Below are 19,588 nucleotides of genomic sequence, written 5' to 3' on the forward strand. Positions count from 1 at the left end.
GCAGGGGACAGAATCGTGGCTGGGAAATACAGGGACTGTGCGTTCAGCTCTTGAGTTTGCATTTTAATTATCTGTTACTTATTTCTCTTTTTGTTGTCTGAATGTTGGTCTTGAGAGGAACTCTGGTAGATACTTGCGGAATATCCACCCTCAGGCAACCAGTGAATTTGTCTTTGAGGACCTGCTTAGGGAGTCAACTCCTGACTTCAGGTTGTCTTACAGTCTGGAAACCTGTATCCTAATCTTAGCTTTGCAGGTGTTCTCCTTGCTATGCAGCATGTGGTCTGGGGGCCAGCAGCATTATCTGGGAGCTGGTTAGAAATGCAGATCCCCAGGCCCCCCTGGCCTTGCGAGTCACCATCTGGGTCTTAAGGGGATTCATACAGACACCAGAGTGTGAGAACCACTGGTTTCTCTAAACGGCAAGCTCAGGAAAGGTACAGGCGTGTCTCTTTTCTTCTATATTATCTCATGTCCCCACTACCTATTTCAGATTTAACACATGGTGCCTGCAATGTTTATGAGTTGGAAGACTTGGGCATATCTCAACCTCTAGGGACATTGTAAGCTTCTAGGGAACTAATTGTAACTGGGGGTGTAGAGTGGGGTGTGAGGGCGTGGAGGAAGTGACTGGGGATGGGGTTGATCTTCAGTGGTTGAAAAACTGAAATGAGCATTAGAAGTACAGGTGGTGGTGATGGTTTTCATACAGATGCTTTTGAACATCTCAGAACCCCTTGAAAGTGAGTCACAAGGTTTTTATTATATATATATATTTTTAAATTTCCCATCATACTTAAGAATGTTAATTATAATATCATACATATAATAATAAAATCTTTAAATATCTCTCAGGAAGAAAAAGATAAATACAATGGAATACAAGCCAGAAGTTCAAATGAATGAAATTGAGCTGCCTTTTATTTATTTATAAACATAAAGAAATCTAAAAGAATGTTTTTGGAGACAATAAAGTTGCAGAAGGATGTGTGAGGGATGGTACTATTTATTTAAAGTTTACCAAGTTCATACCAAGTATGTAATGGAAATATGCATATGTAATAAGAATGTAGACCTGAATGGGGATGTTAACCAAGTCCAGGGTATTGGTTAGCTTTGGGAAGGAGGAAGGGAAATGGGTGAGAGCTTTAATAATCCCTTCATGAATAAGTCAATCAAAGGACAAACATTATATGGTCTCATTCATTTGGGGAATATAAAAAATAGTGAAAGGGAATAAAGGGGAAAGGAGAAAAAAATAAGTGGGAAATATCAGAAAGGGAGACAGAACATGAAGGACTCCTAACTCTGGGAAATGAACTAGGGGTGGTGGAAGGGGAGGTGGGCAGGGAGTGGGGGTGACTGGGTGGTGGGCACTGAAAGGGCACTTGATGGGATGAGCACTGGGTGTTATTCTGTATGTTGACAAATTGAACACCAATAAAAATAAATTTATTTTAAAAAATCCCTTCATGTTTTATTTCTTAAAAGGGAAAGAGTAAAGAAAAAAGGTTGCAACAGCAAACATGGAAAAATGAGATTTTTTCCCCAAAGGAATGAATACATACTTATTCATGGTACCATTTCTATAATTTCTCTGAATGTTTAAAATATTTCATTATAAAATGACTAAAACAAAACTCTCCTGGTAATTGTGATGTAGACACACCTTTGTAATCCTTGCCTTAGATGCTCCTAAGGACTTAGTTCTAAACATATTTGTGTGCAGAGAACTCTCTCTCCCCAAGCACCTCTCTTATTCTTGTAGATGGCTGATGCTTATCAGGCCATGCCCAATGCCTGTTGCTTCCCTCTGTTTTATCCTGATGAGGTGCAGCCACTTCTCATGTTGGTGATGTTGGCGAAAACCACAATCTCAACTCTACTTTGAGGACCTAACCTACAAGGGCTTCTTCCCTTTTGTCTACTTCTCTCCTTTATTAAAGAAGAAGTTCTGTCCTATGACTAGCATAATCTTAGAACTCTAACCTCCTGCCTCCCCATCCCCAAAGTGAATTCATGTTCAGAGTGTGATATTGACACTTCAGTGGTAGAACTTAGTATCCATGTGGATCTCAAGAATTTTCTTTGCTTACCCTAAGCATCACCATTTGTGATCAGTTCTTCTTATTGCCGTATCTGCTTTTGTAACTTCCTTTCTATACCAGAAATATCCCGAAAATTAAATCAGTAAGGATGACACCTATTAGTCTGTGACTCAGGAATGTTAAGAGGAAAGAAATGGCTCTAGCAGCTGGTGCCAAAATGGACTTTCAATTTTTAAAAAAAATTTTTTTTATTATTTTTAATGTAGTCTGTAATGGTAGATTTTTAAAAATTTGAGATAGAGTGAAAGAAAGAGCATAAGTCAGGGGGCAGAGGGAGATGGTGAAGCAGGCTTCCCACTGAGCAAGGACCCCATATGAGGCTCAACCTCAGGACCCTGGGATTGTGACCTGAGCCAAAGGCAGAGGCTTAACTGACTGAGCCAACCAGGCACCCATGTAGTGCTAGTTCTAAATCAAAGATGGTTCCCTTCCCTGCCCTCCAACCCAGGGGACATTTGGCAGTGTCTAGAGACATCTCTGGTTTCCAAAACTAGGGGATTTCTACTAGCATTGAGTGGGTAGAGGCTAGGGATGCTGGTAAATATCCTATAACGCACAGAAAACCCTCACCCCCATAACCAGTCCAAAGTGTCAATAGTGCCGAGACTGAAAAACCCTGTTCTACAGATCCTCATACTATGAATATCCCCCTATCAGTGAGGGAGTGGATGAGATGCAGCTCTGTTAGAGTGGGACCTAGAGACAAGAGATGTAGGAGTCCCTATGAATACGTGCTTAGACCATTCCTGTATCATCTTCACTGCATGGTATGGGCTAGGGAGTCGCTAGTGTTGGAGCTGGAGGATGAGAAGAGAGCAAGGAGATTAAGGAAAAACTAGAGAGGAACAGAGTGCAGGTGGTGGAGAGAGCAGAAGGAAGCTGCCTCTGATGCCTTTGAACTTGGCATCTTGCTATAAATAGTACTCTCACGCTATCGAAATACAGGGTAGCGTATTGAAACATATTCCCAATGAAAAATGTGGTCAATAGTTACAGTGATGGCCCCTAGTGAGCTGTGCTTTCCTCTGTCCACACTGTCTGCGTTGTAATTTTGCCATTCCTCTTGTCAAGAGGTGGAGTCTGTTTTTCCACCCCATGCATCTGGGCTGGCCTTGTCACCTACCTTGACCAAAGGAATGTGGAGGGAGTGAGGATGTGTGGCTTCTGAGGCCGCTCAGCTTTGGTTTTTCTCCCTGTTAGAGCATTTCTGCCATCATGTGAGGAATCTCAGCCTGATAGTCTCTGAGAAAAGGATTCAGGCATTCAGCTGGCCTGGCCCCATGTAGCTCCCAGCCAACCTTCCAGCTCAGTGAACTCACATGAAATAAGCGTGTCTGCCCAGCCAACCCACAGAGTAATGAGGAATAATAAATTGTAGGTATTTTAAGCCACTACACTTTGGGGTAGTTTGCTACATAGCAATAGATAACTGGACATTGTATGTAAGTGACTTCATCTGAGGCATTAGGTGATGTATTTGCCTCAGGATAATGTGTAAATTTCCGATTATGGTTTAAAGTTCTTCCTCCTTTGTTTCTTGTAGCACTTCTCAGAACTCCTGGATGAGTTTTCCCAGAACGTGTTGGGTCAGCTCCTGAATGACCCTTTCCTCTCAGAGAAGAGCGTGTCGATGGAGGTGGAGCCATCCCCAACATCCCCAGCACCTCTCATCCAGGCCGAACACAGCTACTCCCTGTGTGAGGAGCCTCGGGCCCAGTCACCATTTACCCATGTTACCACCAGTGACAGTGTCAATGACGGTAAGCCCAGAGCAGGGGCAGCAGCTGGGATTGTGACACCTTTGCTTCTGAACCTCTCGAGGGTGTGGAGTACGTTACACTATTGTCAGCACCCACTTAACCACATATCTACTCCATGTAAAGCCTAGAGTTTGGGCTGTGGGGAAATGGAAAGGGGCATCGGACACATTTTTTTCACCCCTGGCTGGGTGCTCTGGGAGCTTGTTATAACAGAATGGTAGTAATTGGTTTCTTTGCCCCTAAGGATTGGGCAGCAGATCATCCTTTTGCAAATCAGGTTGGCCCATCTGGTTGATAATCCCACTAAGTCTGTTGTTTTAAGAGGTCATGTCATTTTTTTCTGAGAAAGAATTTTTATGACCACTCTTCTCCACAGAAGCTTCTAAGGCATTCTCTTAACCCATATTCAGCATGTTCCCTTGACCACACATAGATGAGATCTTGGTGAGCATTCCTAGGTCCCCTAGCTTTCTTGGTGATTCTTGCCCATCATCCATGCCATCAGAATGGTATTTGTTGATGGTCTAGTTTTCTTGGCCTTAGAGTATTAAGCTGTATGACCATTTGTCTGTAAAGTGACTGTCTTCGATGTCTGAACTCCTTTATCATATATTATCAGTGCCTTAAAGTGTAGCCATTCATTCACTAGTGGTTCTTCAGTTCACAGGTGAGACATTGAAGGATATATAAAGAAAAAAATGTGCACATTTGTCTCCTAGAACTTACCCATGTGGGGAACATTAGAAATGTATGCAATGGAGAATAAAAATGTCGAACGTGTACTAAGGGTGGTGGTTAAGGTTATGTGCTCTGTAGTCCGACCTCAGTTTAAGATTTATGTCGGTGACTAGTTAGGGGCAAACTACTTAATTCTGTCAAGCCTCAGGTTCCTCATGTGTTAATATAGGATAAAAACAGCATCTACTTCATGTCCTGTTGTGAAGATTAAACAAGAGAATCTATGCCAGTGCCTAGCCCAGGACCTGACTCATAGTAAGGTTATTGTTCTTAGCTGCTGTTGCAATCACTGTTATTCCAAACCAGGAACTATGAGAGGATGACAGGACCTTAGGTGATCGGGAAGGTTTTGTGGAGGATTTCTCAACTTCCAGGCCCTATACCACAATGAAATACGATAGTGGGTTCCTACCCATCAAACTTACTATTGGATTATTTTGTTTTTTATTGTTTATTCTTCATATTTCTGTTGATTCAGTGAATTTGCTTTAGATGATAATCTTTAAGAGGGTAGGAATAAACTATAAATCTGATGGAGATGGTTGCTTAGGACTAAGGGATGGAAATCTTTCTTTGGATGGTGCTTAGGATACTCATAAAGTTAGGACTCCAAGGAATTATATGGGATGAAGATATAAAAAGATTCAAGAAGAATGTTAGATATTCACTTTTGTTCATATTCACTCCCTGTTGCAAAATCTCAAATAGTCTTCTATTGTTCTTAGAAGGAAGCCAACCTCACAGCATGGCTTTTGTGGCCCTTTGTGGGCTGATCCTACCTCCCTTTCCCATCACTCCCTGTCTGCATGGCTCTGCCATTGACTTTTCCACCGCATGCCTTACAGTGCTTTCTTTACTCTGAGTTTTTGTTACTTTCTCTCACACTCCTGTCAACTCTACTAGTCAAGTTCCCACTCATCCCTCAAGATTCAACTCAGCGTCATCCAATGTCTGGTTCTCCCATCTGGAAGTTGTCACCCTATATGTTTTCATATAAAACATGTTTCTGCTTGTTTCTTTGTTTTGTTTTTGCCATTTTTGTGGAGACTCTTACACTTGTCCTTATATTTCAGTCACTATTTATTTTGTTGTTCTCTTTTCTGTTCTCTACTTTGAGCTGGCTGTGAGCAAGTGTGATTATGTGTTCCCGACACCTAGTATTGTGTTTGGCACTTTGAAGGTATCTGTTAAACAGTTATTTCATTGAATTAATTGTGCAGCAAGTTGTTAAGGGAGAAGGTATGGAAGTGAAGCACTTTCCTAATCTCTCTGGTGCTGGCATCAGGGGAGACACCTGTTCTGCTCTTCCATGCATTGCTAGCTCTCTAATGATGCAGATACACTAGGCTGTGTGCATTAGATCAGGTGGTATTTCTTCGCTTCTAGTAGCAGTCTTGTATAGAAGCAAACAGTACCAAGGAGAAGTAGATATTTTATAAAGGCTTTATGATTCACCCTTAAAATTCACTTCATAGCAATATCTTGAATCACTACCTTGTACTTAACCTGCCAGGGACTATCCTAAGCATAGTCCTTGAGAGTGAAAGAGTGAACACAATGAACAAAGATTTCTGCCCTTGTGGAGGTTACATTCTAGGAGATGGGGGTAGAGTAGAAAATAAGAAAAGGAAAGAGGTAAAATACATGGTTTATTAGATGGTGATGAGTGATACACAGAAAAAAAAATCAGAAAAATGGATAGGGAATTGCTGGATAAGATGGGCAGGGGTCATAGCCTATTCAGTCTGCTTGAACAAAAATACCACAGACTAGGTAGCTTATAAACAACAGAAAATTTCTTTCTTATAGTTCTGGAGCCTGGAAGTCCAGCACGGTTGGGTGAGAGCCCTCTCTGGTCTCAGACCTCTGTTGTACCCTTACATGGTGGAAGGGGTGAGGGAGCTCACTGGGGTCTCTTTAATAATGGCACTGTTTCCATTCATGCAGGCTCCACCCTCATTACTTCAGACCCTCTCATAGGGTCTCCTCCTGATATCATCATATAGGGCATCAGAATTTGGGGGGAGCACAAACATTCACACCCTAATAGGAGAGGAGGAATTGAAATATTTTTTAAAAAATATTTATTTATTTATTCATGAGAACACACATACACACACAGAGAGAGAGAGAGAGAGAAGGAGGCAGAGACACAGGCAGAGGGAGAAGCAGGCTCCATACAGGGAGCCTGACGAGGGACTCGATCCCAGGTCTCCAGGATCAGGCCCTGGGCTGTAGGTGGTGCTAAACCGCTGAGCCACCTGGGCTGTCCAAGGAATTGAAATCTTAAATAGGATAGACAGAACATGAAAGACTCCTAACTCTGGGAAACGAACTAGGGGTGGTGGAAGGGGAGGAGGGCGGGGAGTGGGGATGACTGGGTGACGGGCACTGAGGTGGGCACTTGATGGGATGAGCACTGGGTGTTATTCTATATGTTGGCAAATTGAACACCAATAAAAAAATAAATTTATAAAAAAAATAGGATAGACAGAAAAGGCCCTTCTTTGAAGGTAACATCTGAACAAAGGTCAGCAGGAGATGAGGGAAAGAGCTGGATGTCTCAGAAAGAGGCTTCCAGGCAGAGGAAACAGCAAGAGCCCAGGGCAGAGGCTGTGTGGCTGGAGTGCTAGTCTCCATTGAGACCATTAGCATCTGTGGAGTCATCAGCCATTCTGCAGCCTTGCTGTTCTAGAATATGCAGGTAGAGAAGGCCTAAATAGTCTAGGCAGTTTGACTTTCCTCTTCAATTCCATGTGTGTTTGTTGGACACCTACTGTGTGTCATACTTAAAGGACATGATAGTGAAACTTAGATTCCACCTCTAAGTAACTCAGAGTCTGGTGAAAATGCCACATACTCCAATACTTTCCCAGATGGAATATAAACAATGTCTCAAGGGGAGTTAAACTGTAGAAGTTCAGAGCAGAGGGAGCATGCCCAAGGAAGATCATAGGAAATGTTGCATGAATGAGGCAGAACTTGGTTGGCGGCAGGAGAGGGGAGGTTCAGTGGGGCGTGGGGAATCTTGAAATCTTAAAGCCTTGAGTAGAGCTGGGACAGTGGCATTGGCTGTGTGGAAGCTGATGTTCCGAGGGTGAGGTCATGGATTTCTCTAAAACAAGATCTCTAGTGGAATAATTCCAAATAAGCAGGTTTCCAAAAGTTCAAGGTCTCTTTCTCTTCCATGATGAAACGATTTCTTTGTATTTTAATTGTAATCGATAGAAATGCAACATAGGGGGAACTCCTGAGTGCCACCTCTGCCAGTAGTTGAGTATTGGGGAAAAAGAACCCGTGAATCTTGCAGGAAGCCTTTCTTAGCATTAGGCCAAAGCACACACCTTTCAGTTCCCTCACCTCGGGCCTTGTTCTATTTATAGATCCTGTGCTGCAATAGGGGTTGTGCTAATGATTTGCTGGGGACAGGTAGTGTGGATCAAATATATTTTGCAAAGGGTTTCTGATCCACAGTTTATATTCAAATATTGGTATTTTTCTGAATTAAAGCCACCTTCCTATGCCAGAAAAAACACTTGTACAATAAATAGGGAATCATGAACAAGGAGAGTAACCACCGGGACTTTGAAATCAAAGTTAAGACAGTGGACATGAGTAGATGGGGAACTTTTAGTATTTTCCTGAGTTTTGTGTGAATGGGCGCACCTTTGGGAACAGAATTATTTTATTCATTTGAACCCCGATTTGCATCTGCCTTGAGGGAGGATCAATTCCAAGGATCCCTCTTATGCCATGTGCTCTGTCAAACAGGTCCCCTCCCTGTTGGAGAAGGGGACCTGCTCTTTGGGCAATGCATAAGTGTTTAATAATTGCTGTTCACATTAAATTTTATATTCTTTTTCTCTTTCATTGGGAAAAGAGCTTAAGCAGAACTAGGAGTCCCAGTTTCTAGTGATGGATAGTGAGTTAATTATTTCATTATACCTGGAAAAGCCAGTAATTCAGATCTGTTTGTCCAATTTTTTTTAATTTTTTTAATTTTTATTTATTTATGATAGTCACACACACACACACAGAGAGAGAGAGAGACAGAGACACAGGCAGAGGGAGAAGCAGGCTCCATGCACCGGGAGCCCGACGTGGGATTCGATCCCGGGTCTCCAGGATCGCGCCCTGGGCCAAAGGCAGGCGCTAAACTGCTGCGCCACCCATCCCTCTTTGTCCAATTTTACTCAGATTAAGTGGAGTTCTTCTGTAGTTGCTCCTAAGCCTAAAAGAAAGTGATAAACAGTTTGAATAGACCCTGTCCTAGTTTATTAGGATTTTTCTCTTTCTTTTTGTCCCTGTTTCTTCCCTTTTAAAAACCTCTCCTCTTCCATCTTCTAATTCTTCCTTAATCTTCTCCTTCCTTGTTCTCTCCCTGCTAACTCTCTTTTCTCCCCTTCCCCCCCTCCTTGAACCCCACGCCAGATATATAGGGTATATGTAGGTGCTCTTATCCTATTAACTTATAATGGAGCCAGGTGGATTGTAGACCCCTAAAATTGTATATAACATTTTGGGCTATCTACATTTGTCGATTTTTCTGCTGAGAACATTTATACCTTTTTTTAGATCCTCAGAAGAGCCTGCAACACCCTCTCCCCTCCAAAAAAAGAGGTTGAGAAAATCTGATCTAAGATTACATAGGAGTCATCTATCTTCAGGACTGAATTTGACTATAGACTTCTGTGAAACACTAGAGCTACAGAATTTCATGCGGGCTCAGCATCCACAAGAGCCAGCCCTTAGAATGTGGGCTTGGCCTTCCAAACCACCAGAAAGACATCCTGCATCCAGTTCATTGATTTCTCCCCATGATTAAGGCGGTTAACCATATGCCAAGCAGGGTTTTCTGTCTACAAAAACAGAGAGGAAGAGAGAGAAAGAGAAGGTTATAAAGAGATAAGCAGAAACATTCAAGTAAAATGTCTGTGGATATTTTTATACTCTGATTTAGGGGGACAAAAGCTTATATTTGGATGTCCAAGTCTTGTGCCTTACCACATGGTAGGTATCTTCATGAATTACTCTATTTTAGTCATGTTCCTTTGTAATTAAATTGGGACACTAGGTATTCATTTGCTTTGTTCTTCAATTTCAGTCTTCTTCCTAAAGAAGAAACTTCGTACTGGAGTTAAGTCTGTTCAGAGAGAACTAGACATGGCCACTATCCTTGCAGATGACGTAGGAACAAAATTAGAACATATGTAAAATACCAACAGACCCAGCATAAAATATACAAGTACCGAAGTGATCTGATATAATATTTCTATGATGCACAAGCCAAAGTAATTTTATTTTGGGTGAAATAAGGGATTGTAACTATGGCTGTTCCAGGTTCTAGAGAGGGTGGGACCAGGGACGTAAATAATAATCATCTTCCTTCTGATTAAGCCAGTTGGGCTTTTAGCAGTAACAAGGGTAAGGGATGGCTGGGTAGGCTGGCTTGGTATGGAGACCCTAAATTTATGGAGCTATTGTCACAGGTTGGACTGAAAACTATAGTCTGTGAGCTAAAGATGAGCAATGCTGCTGGTAAATGAAAAGCCTGGCAGGAGCCAAGACTCACGGCTTTTGGGGAAACAGATTTTTAGGAAAATACGATGGTGTTTTGGGGAAGACTAGAAGAAAATAATGTTGCATGGCTGATGATGCCAGGGCACGGAAGGTGTGTCTGGACATAGATCAGTAATACAGGGAGGAAAGGGAGGGTGTGTAGCATGCATGGCAAAGAAATAATGGGTTTTGAAATAATTAGATGGAACACGTAGCACGAATAGCCCATGATCCAGTATGCGGAGTAAAAGGTAGAGATGAGTCATAGGTGACTTGAGTTTGCAGTGTGACATGTTGAAGACATCGTGATGTTGAGATGTTCCAAGGAGGTGAGACTGGACAGAAAGTCACAGAGAGACAATAAACAGCTGAACCTTCATCACATTTCATTTGAGCTGGTGACAAGAACATCAGTTGGTCAGAGCCATTATAGAAGGGGGGTGGAAAAGGTAGGAAAGGCAGGGGTAGGAAAGGTAGATAGTTCCTAAGTCATCTGCAAGGATAGAACCACATCCTCTGACGTGGGTGGGCTGGAGCCACAGAGGTGGCTTGGACAAGCAGAGGAGCATTTGTCCTCTCTGAGTCAGATGCCTGGGTTTATGATAGATGCTCTTTTGCTATTCACCTCCTTTCTTGGTATCACCTTTACTTTCTTTTTATAATAGGCAAAAAGAATAATGATGCTTCCCCTTTAAAAAAAAAATCTTAAAAAAAAAAAAAGAATGAATGACTTCTTTGTCTGCCCAACCATTACAATGTTAGAATAGCAGAAGAAAACAATGTGCACATCTATCTGGCAATTGAAGTTACTTTGGATATTCATGCATGAGAGACATAACTTTGCTTAAGGAAAAGAAGTATACAGGAGAGATTTTTTTGTGTGTATTAAATAAATCTTTCGAAGTCAACCATTTATTCTATAGGTATTTAATTCATACTCTAAACATGGTATCCTACAGGAGGACCTGAGAGGCTGAGTGCAGAACACTTGCTAATCTCTAGAGTCAGATTGTTCAGATTTGACCCTGGACCCTGCCACTTACTAATAGGGTGAGTTTAGGCAAATTGCTAACTTACCTGATCTTTAAAATGAAAATAATGATATAGTACCTACGTCATACTGCTGTGGTAGGGATTACATGAATTAATGTGTATTAAATATTCACAACAGGGCAAGGCAATTAGTAAGCACTAAATAAATATTATTGTCTTTAAGCAGATTACTGCAGAATTAAATTTATAACGCACCAGCTGGCCACAGTAGGAATGACCAGAGTAAGGGAAAGAGGTTCTCCATACAGGCACCGAAAGGACATGGAGTCAGGGAGGCATCTGAGAGAAATTGTGCTGATCACAGAGGTCCATCTGATCTACAAAAACATTGAGAACAGTAGTGAACGTGCCTGGCATGTAGCGAACACTCAAAACATTTTAGCTATTATTCACTGATCTTAATCTGCAGATCTTCGGGAGCATTGGATTCGAATTCTATATAAACCAAGCTGAGACGACAGCAAGAACCAATATTGCACCTTTTGTAGGGGCTAATTATGGTCTTAAAACACATGAACTGAATAAAATCACTTTTGGCTAGAGACCTATTTAATCATTGGTCTGTTGAAAAACGGTATACTGAAGTGGCAAAGAGAACCAGCTGTGAATCCCAGATCTGCCCCACACCAGCTGGGTAACTTGGGATGAGTTATTTAGTCTCTTAGATTCCTTGTCTAGAAAATGTCGGTAGCAGTAGTGCCTGCCTGCCTTACAAAGCTACTCTTAGGATTCGGTTAATATATGTAAACCTCGGGGGGAGGGGCAAGATGGCGGAAGAGCAGGGTCCCCAAATCACCTGTCCCCACCAAATTACCTAGAAAATTAAAAAAAAAATATATATATGTAAACCTCTTAGAACAATACTTGGCGCATAGTAAACACTCACAGTGGAGCATTTGCTATTTTTACTGTTTTCCACACTTCATCATATCACTCATGACCGAAGGTTACTTCAGGGTGAAGGCTCTCGGGGAGGGGACCATGGACAGACTGGCCTCTAACTTCCATTCCAACATGTGGTGGGCTCTAGTTTAATAGGATTTTGACACATTCAGCTGAGTCCTTGCCCTTCTCCCAAGGCTCCAGAACCCAGCTTTAGTAGCATTTCTTCCTTTAAGAGCTGTTTGCAGCAAAACTCAGTCCCGATTTGCCAACTCCTTTGAAAAATTTCAAAGAGCAAACATAGTTATCAAATGCTGAGGGATTTAGATGAGGCATACTTTACAAAAATTTCCTTTTCACGTTAGTCCTGTTGTATAAATAGCAAATGGATATATACGGGTGTATGTATCATAGAAGTGGTATTTGCCCCATGTGATTTCTCTTTTTAAGAATACATACTCACACGCACTATATACATATGTGCACATACATATATAAGTATGTGTGTAACATATTTGCAAAGATCCTGGCTCCTGCTAATTTAGAGTTTAATCTCCTCCCCTCCTTCCCAAGGAATCAGGATCTATTCGATGAAGTTATTTATGCATTGCATATGGAAGTGATTGAGGATGTGCACTGTGGTGTTGCTTCCACGTTGGCTTCAATTTTGTCTTTCCTAGCCTTCCCGTGCACCCTGCGGTGTGAGTCATCTTATTTAGAGTCTAGCCCCATTTCTCACAGCAGCTCCATTTTGTCCTTGGAGGGGAAGGACTTGCTCACCACTAGGAGACACTGGCTTGTTTTTATTTCCTTGCTGATAGCTAAACGGGGATGCTGAGGAAATGTGCCAGTTGAGTTTGACCTTTGACAGGAAGCTGTTTATAAATAAAATCAGACGATATGGGGGTTGTTCTTATGCCTGGCGGTATGTACTACTGACCCTATTTGGTGATGTTTTCCTTCTGAAATGAAACCTAAAAGGCGTGTAAGCATAATTTAGGAAAAAAAGTGTTTTTTCCCCCCTCCATATCTGAGCTTCGGGTTTTAGAAATTAGAGGGTGTAGAGTGTACTGATTCTTGTTTTTATTCAAACATCTGAGGATAATTCAGCTCTGAGCCCGGGTGGCGTTACTGATCTTTTTCTAATAAAATAAAACTACAAAAATAAGTCTATGTGGAAAATTGTGATATATGTTCTACTACTCCCTTTAGCTCTGCCCTTTGCTAATTCCCTGCCTCATAGGTTACATATGTCCTTTTGTTTTCTCTGATTTGATATTTATTTCCAGTGAGAGAGAGAGAACAAGTCAACACTTTAGTTTTTAGGATGAAAACTCTACTGTCAACTGCCACTGGAATGTTATTTTCACCAAACTTTGTATTGGCTGACTTTGTTCATATCATGTCATTTCTTTTATGATGTAACTGGTAGATCTAATCAGTTGATCTACAGATTTATTGGTATGGTTCACAAATGATAGTTTAGAGGAATTATGGCAAATAGGTACAGCTATTTTGTTGCAGTGGGTTCTGATGTAATGGATTTAATATCCTGTATATACGTTCAGCTATATTGTATAATATAGCTATATTGCTATGTCACAAATCACCCCAAAACTCTTTAGCTTTAACAATAATCATTTGCTCTTACAGTTCATATGTCTCTGCCTTGCCAGAGCTTGGCTACTCTAGATACCCCAGTTGAGTGATTTTCCTAGTTTCAACCAGATTTACTCACATGTTTAAGGATGGGAGTTGGCTGATCTTGGTCAGGCTCACTGGGGGACAAAATCTGTTTTACATGGCTGCCTTCCTTTTCCTGGGGTCACTGGATTGTCCTGGCACATCCTTTTAATTAGGATAGCAAAATTATAAGTTGTGTAAGTCCAGTTGTACAAGTACATTTTAAGACACTACCTGGGTTAGGAAGCTAATATCCTTTTGGCCAAAGCAAGTCATGTGGCTAATCGAAGGTGAGGATTAGTCCACAGCGGGAGGGCACTGAGAAATGGCATGGCAATGGACATGATAGAGAGATGAGTATGGACCTGAAGCCAATTATGCAATTTAGAACAAATATGAAAGTACTCATTGACTTTTCTTGAGTCAAGGGACTCTAAAGGGACCCCCTTGAGCAACCGGGGCTTCTGTTTAATAATTACCATCATAGTGCTCGCTTCGGCAGCACATATACTAAAATTGGAACGATACAGAGAAGATTAGCATGGCCCCTGCGCAAGGATGACACGCAAATTCGTGAAGCGTTCCATATTTAAAAAAAATAATAATAATTACCATCATAAGGCATTGTAAAATACAGCAGGTAGAAGCAGGCCATGACCATGTGTGATTATCCAGGGACAGTGTATTCCCAGTACAGGAAATTTTAAAATAGTATAAAATCTAAAGAAAAAAAAAAGTCATTCATATTCTGAATTCTTCTCCAGAGTTATTTTTACTATTTTTTTAAAAAAAATTTTATTTATATATTCATGATGGGGGGGGTGCGGGGAGAGAGAGAGGCAGAGACACAGGCAGAGGGAGAAGCAGGCTCCATGCCAGGAGCCTGATGCGGGACTCGATCCCGGGATTCCAGGACTATGCCCAGGCCCAAAGGCAAGCGCTAAACCACTGAGCCACCCAGGGATCCCATTTTTACTATTTTGACATACTTTCCGTCTTTTTTTTCTGTCACTTTCTTCATTAATAGTATATAAATTTATATCCAGATTTTAAAAATATTCTACAATAAATCTTTCTTTGACGTGTTATTAAAAAGACTTTGCATATATACTATTACTGTATACATAAATGTTCCATGTGTAGATGCATCATAGTTCATTCAACTGGCCTTTGTTCTTTACCGTTTTGGTTATTTTCAGTGTTTTGTGATTATAAATAATGGTACGGTAAGCATATCTGTGCACAAATATTTATTTACATTTTTAGTTGTTTTTTTAATGGAAAGACTACTGGTCAGGAGTGCAGAGATATGGATCTGCCGCTTGTTCACTGTGTGATCTGGACCTGCATGTCAATTTCCTCATAATAAAATTGATGTATTTGAGCTTGATGACCTTAAACCTCTTTCCAATTCAAAAACCATGGGGACCTTTCGGCCGGAACCACCATCTTTCAGTAATTTGCCAAAAGGACCAACACAAAGGGAAAGAGGAGAGGTACCTGCTATATGTTCTCTAGGCCTTTTAGAAAACATGGAGGTGTTCCTTTGGCCACATACATGCGAGTCTATAAGAAAGGTGATATTGTGGACATCAAGGGAATGGGCACTATTCAAAAAGGAATGCCCCACAAATGTTACCATGGCAAAACTGGAAGAGTCTAAATGTTATTCACCATGCTGTTGGCATTGTTGTAAACAAACAAGTTAAGGGCAAGATTCTTGCCAAGAGAATTAATGTCCACATTGAGCATATTAAACACTCAAAGAGCTGAGATAGCTTCCTGAAGTGTGTGAAAGAAAATGATCAGAAAAAGAAGGAAGCCAAAGAGAAAGGTACTTGGGTCCAACTGAAGCAAGGTACTTGGGTCCCCACCAGAGAAGCACACTTTGTGAGAACCAGTGGAAAGGAGCCTGAACTGCTGAAACCCATTCCCTATGAATTCATGGCATGGTAACTGTAAAGAGAATAAAAGACCTCAGGATTGTAAAAGTGTTTCTCTTAATTGAGTAGGAGTATGGTTGGTATCCCTTCACTTAAAAAAATATTTAAAGCAAACTTTGTGTTCTAAACACACACAGACACCCACACACAAAATCATAGGGATCCTTGGGTGGCTCAGCGGTTTAGCATCTGCCTTCAGCCCAGGGCGTGATCCTGGAGACCCAGGATCGAGTCCCACATCAGGCTCCCAGCATGGAGCCTCCTTCTCCCTCTGCCTGTGTCTCTGCCTCTCTCTCCCTCTCTCTGTGTATCTCATGAGTAAATAAATAAAATCTTTAAACAAAATCATCTTTAAGTTGGAGTAATAAGTCACTTTATTGAAGTGGAAGCATAAAGGCAATGCTGGTATTTTGTCCTCAACAAAGTTCATGGGAAGACAGGCAACTTCCTTGGGCTTCTCACTTGGAAGAGTTCAGTCGTCTTTGAGAGAGGAGGTTTTGCTTCAGAATTCAAGTATCATTGTTTGTCCTTCAGTCTCCATTCCTGACACAGTAATGATTATATATATACACACACATATATAGTATATATATGATCATATAAATTATATCTAGTATAAATATAAATGTGTATGTATATATACACATAATTTTATATGTATGTATACATAATCATATATATATACATATATATATGATGTTAAAATAGGCTTATAGGACACTGAGCATTTAGAATATCAACTATCAGGACACCTGGGTATCTCAGTGGTTGAGTGTCTGACTTCGGCTCAGGGCGTAATCCTGGGGTCCAGGGATCGAATCCCACATCGTGCTTCCTGCTTGGAGCCTGCTTCTCTCTCTGCCTATGTCTCTGCCTCTCTCTCTCTGTGTCATGAATAAATAAATGAAATCTTTAAGAAAAAAAATATCAACTATCTTGACCTATATTTGAGGTTGGCTTAGCTACACTGGAAGAACTGATTGCATTACCTGTCTTCATTTTGTCTTATAGTTTTGTATTGCTTTGTGTTTTTATTTTTGCGCACCCCCCCGCTCCCCCTCCCCCCAAGAATTAAGCTTCATTAAAGTAGTCATAAGTGCATGGCCAGGGGATCTGGCCTTATCTCACGACTTCCTGGTGGGACCTTTTCTCAGCAATGCCTCCTTACTGTTGATTTTTAAATACACTGAGGCAGTATTGCATCTTACTATCTCACTTCCAGCCTCTGGCAGGGATAAATACCCTGCAGTGTGGACAGGCTGCAGGTGTTGCCTTCACAAAGCAAAGGCATCCATATGTCATTGCTGAACAGAGAAAATGTGATCTGTGTACTCTATCTCTCCAGCTCCTCCTCAGATCTGTCCTGAGTGTGTCTTCCTTGCTGGTGATAGAATTTTCTAGTTCTTAAGCTTATTTTGAGAGAGGTATTAGACTCGTCTATTGGCTCTTCAACCATTTGCTTCCCTAAGTTGAGCCAGGCGCCCATCTGGCCAGCAGAATTCGGTGTCAAGTACAGTGTGGTCTCTCTCCCCTGGCCGCCATCAAAAGGCCCTTTGTTTCCTACCCTTCCCCCTCGGCCAGGATGTGGTGTGCACCCCATGAATGATGGAAATTCTCCCATCACACCATTGCACTCAGCAGCTTTATAGAACCAGTTCCAAAAGCAAAACATCTTCAACCCACAGAAGTCTTGCCCATCTTTACTTTGCCTTAGGAAAGAACTCAGGGCTGGGATAATTAATCAAGTCAATTATAAACTGGATTTGGGAAAGGGGGAATCATTTTCCTTTGTAAATGCGAATCTAACGTTTTCTTGGGTTTTGAGGAAGTTGTTTAGGAAACACAACTTTAATTATTGTGAAATTTAGTTTTTAGCTTCTGTGCCTGCTCTTTCCCCGCCTCTAACAGTTCTAAACGATCTTCATGTACCTTTTCTTAAGAAAGCTTGAGTCCAATTCTTGAGGGTAAAATCATTTCCTAATGGGAACAACTTTGCTCTTCTGTACACAGGGTTCCCTAAGCATGCGGGGTGTGCACGTGTGTTTAAACATTTTCATAAAGCAAGGAACATATCTTTGCTTTATTTTAGTCTCACCAGTAAACATGGCTTCAGGTAAGGAATGCTGACTTTGGGAATCTCTGTTTTCTTGTTCTGCACCTGTTTGCAATCTCCTGGTCTTTTCCTATCCTCCCCATCTCCCTCCTTTTCAGGTCTGTGTTCTGCTAGTAGCTCTGAAGTAGTTTGGCAAGAAACAGGTGGACGTAAGCTTCTAGAAGAATGTAGAGGTTCGTCTGTCTGTTATTCCTTTGTCACAACCCCCAGTAATAATCATGAAAACCAGTAGTGAGCCAAGATCCACACTTGCCAAGATCCAGCCGTTTTCTCTAGACCTTTGGTCCATTTCAGCAAAGGCTGATGTTTGTTACAAACTGAAGTTTTGCAGAGGGCTCGGTCAAGTTCTGGAAGTCTAGGTCAGGCTTAAGGCATAAGTGGGGTTGTAGGGAAGCCAGAGTACAAAAACAGGGACTGAGATGAAAAAAGAAAGAGAACAAATAACTGTCCACTGACAGAAGAGTAGCGCCCACCTAACCATGGTCCCCCGTCCTCTCTCCTGAGACTCTGGTTACACACCATTTGTTTCTTAATTTTTTAATTAATTAATTAGTTTATATATTTATTTTTAGATTTATTTATAAATAAAGATTTTAGGTATTTGTTCATGAGAGACACAGAGAAAGGCAGAGACATAGAGGGTGAAGCAGGCTCCCCACAGGGAGCCAGATGCAGGACTCAATCCCAAGACCCTGGGATTACGTCCTGAGCCAAAGGCAGATGCTCAACCACTGAGCCACCCAGGCGCCCCTGTTTCTTAATTTTAAATGTACTTATTGGGGCACCTGGGTGGCTCAGTTGATTAAGCATCTGACTCTTGATTTTGGCTCGGATCATGATCTCAGGCTTGTAAGATCCAGGCCTGTGTAGGGCTCCATGCTTAGCGGGGAGTCTGCTTGAGATTCTCTTTCCTTCTCCCTCTGCCTCTCCCCTCCCCCCACTCTCTCACTCTCTCAAGTAAATAAAGAAATCTTTTTTAAAAATGTACTTATTTATTTTTAAATAGATAACCCAGTCACTTGGTTTGAAAACCGAAAAGTGTAAAACATCACACGTTGAGATTCTCCTTCCTGTCCTGTTCCCATCCACCTAGTCTCCTTCCTACTCTGACCAGGAAAGGCAGGTTTCTTTCTTTTATGTGTATTCTCGAGGTTTCCGTAGGCATACTTACTTACACTCAAGCGAACACAAGTATAGATTCTTACTTCACCATTCATTTCTTTATCCATTTATCTCCTCTCTCACATGCTTACTTTATTTCCTCTTATTCTACTCTCAGTAGCTTATTGTTGGAGCTATTTTTTGAGGAGCAAGATCAGTGGTCATTTGTTTTACTTCTGTCCGATACTGTGAACAGATTCATACGTCTGCTTGTCTTTTTCCCATAGATGAAGTGGAAAGTGAGAAATGGTACCTGTCTACAGACTTTCCATCAACAACCATCAAGACAGAGCCGATTACAGAGGAGCCGCCCCCAGGACTTGTTCCCTCTGTCACTCTGACCATCACAGCCATCTCCACCCCTTGTGAAAAGGAGGAACCCCCTCTGGAAATGAATCCTGGGGTACGCTCTCTTTTCTTCTATACACACACATTGGCTCAAAAGACATGGATTCTCATTCTCAAATACGGCATTTAACCTATTAAGGAGCTAGTGCCTATATGTGTTTCAGGACATATAATTGCCTATGTATGTAGGTGTATAGTAAGGATATGTTGATCTGGGATCAGCATTGATTATACTACTTC

The 19,588-nt window shown here is 41.4% G+C and overlaps 1 protein-coding gene and 1 non-coding gene across 2 annotated transcripts in view; both read left to right on the forward strand.

Annotated features, from left to right (window-relative positions):
* The window catches only part of CREB3L2 (cAMP responsive element binding protein 3 like 2), a 120,198-nt gene that overhangs the window by 64,320 nt on the left and 36,290 nt on the right, over window positions 1–19,588 (forward strand). Inside the window, exons 2-3 of the mRNA XM_055335151.1 lie at window positions 3,652–3,868; window positions 19,228–19,403. Of these exons, the coding sequence (XP_055191126.1) occupies window positions 3,652–3,868; window positions 19,228–19,403 (393 nt within the window). The remainder of the gene's footprint in view (window positions 1–3,651; window positions 3,869–19,227; window positions 19,404–19,588) is intronic.
* LOC129516233 (U6 spliceosomal RNA) lies at window positions 14,270–14,376 on the forward strand. Its single transcript, XR_008665715.1, has one exon. It is a non-coding gene; the product is annotated as a U6 spliceosomal RNA (small nuclear RNA).

Source organism: Nyctereutes procyonoides, unplaced genomic scaffold (genome assembly GCF_905146905.1).
Source record: "Nyctereutes procyonoides isolate TBG_1078 unplaced genomic scaffold, NYPRO_anot_genome, whole genome shotgun sequence".
NCBI classification, from domain to species: domain Eukaryota; kingdom Metazoa; phylum Chordata; class Mammalia; order Carnivora; family Canidae; genus Nyctereutes; species Nyctereutes procyonoides.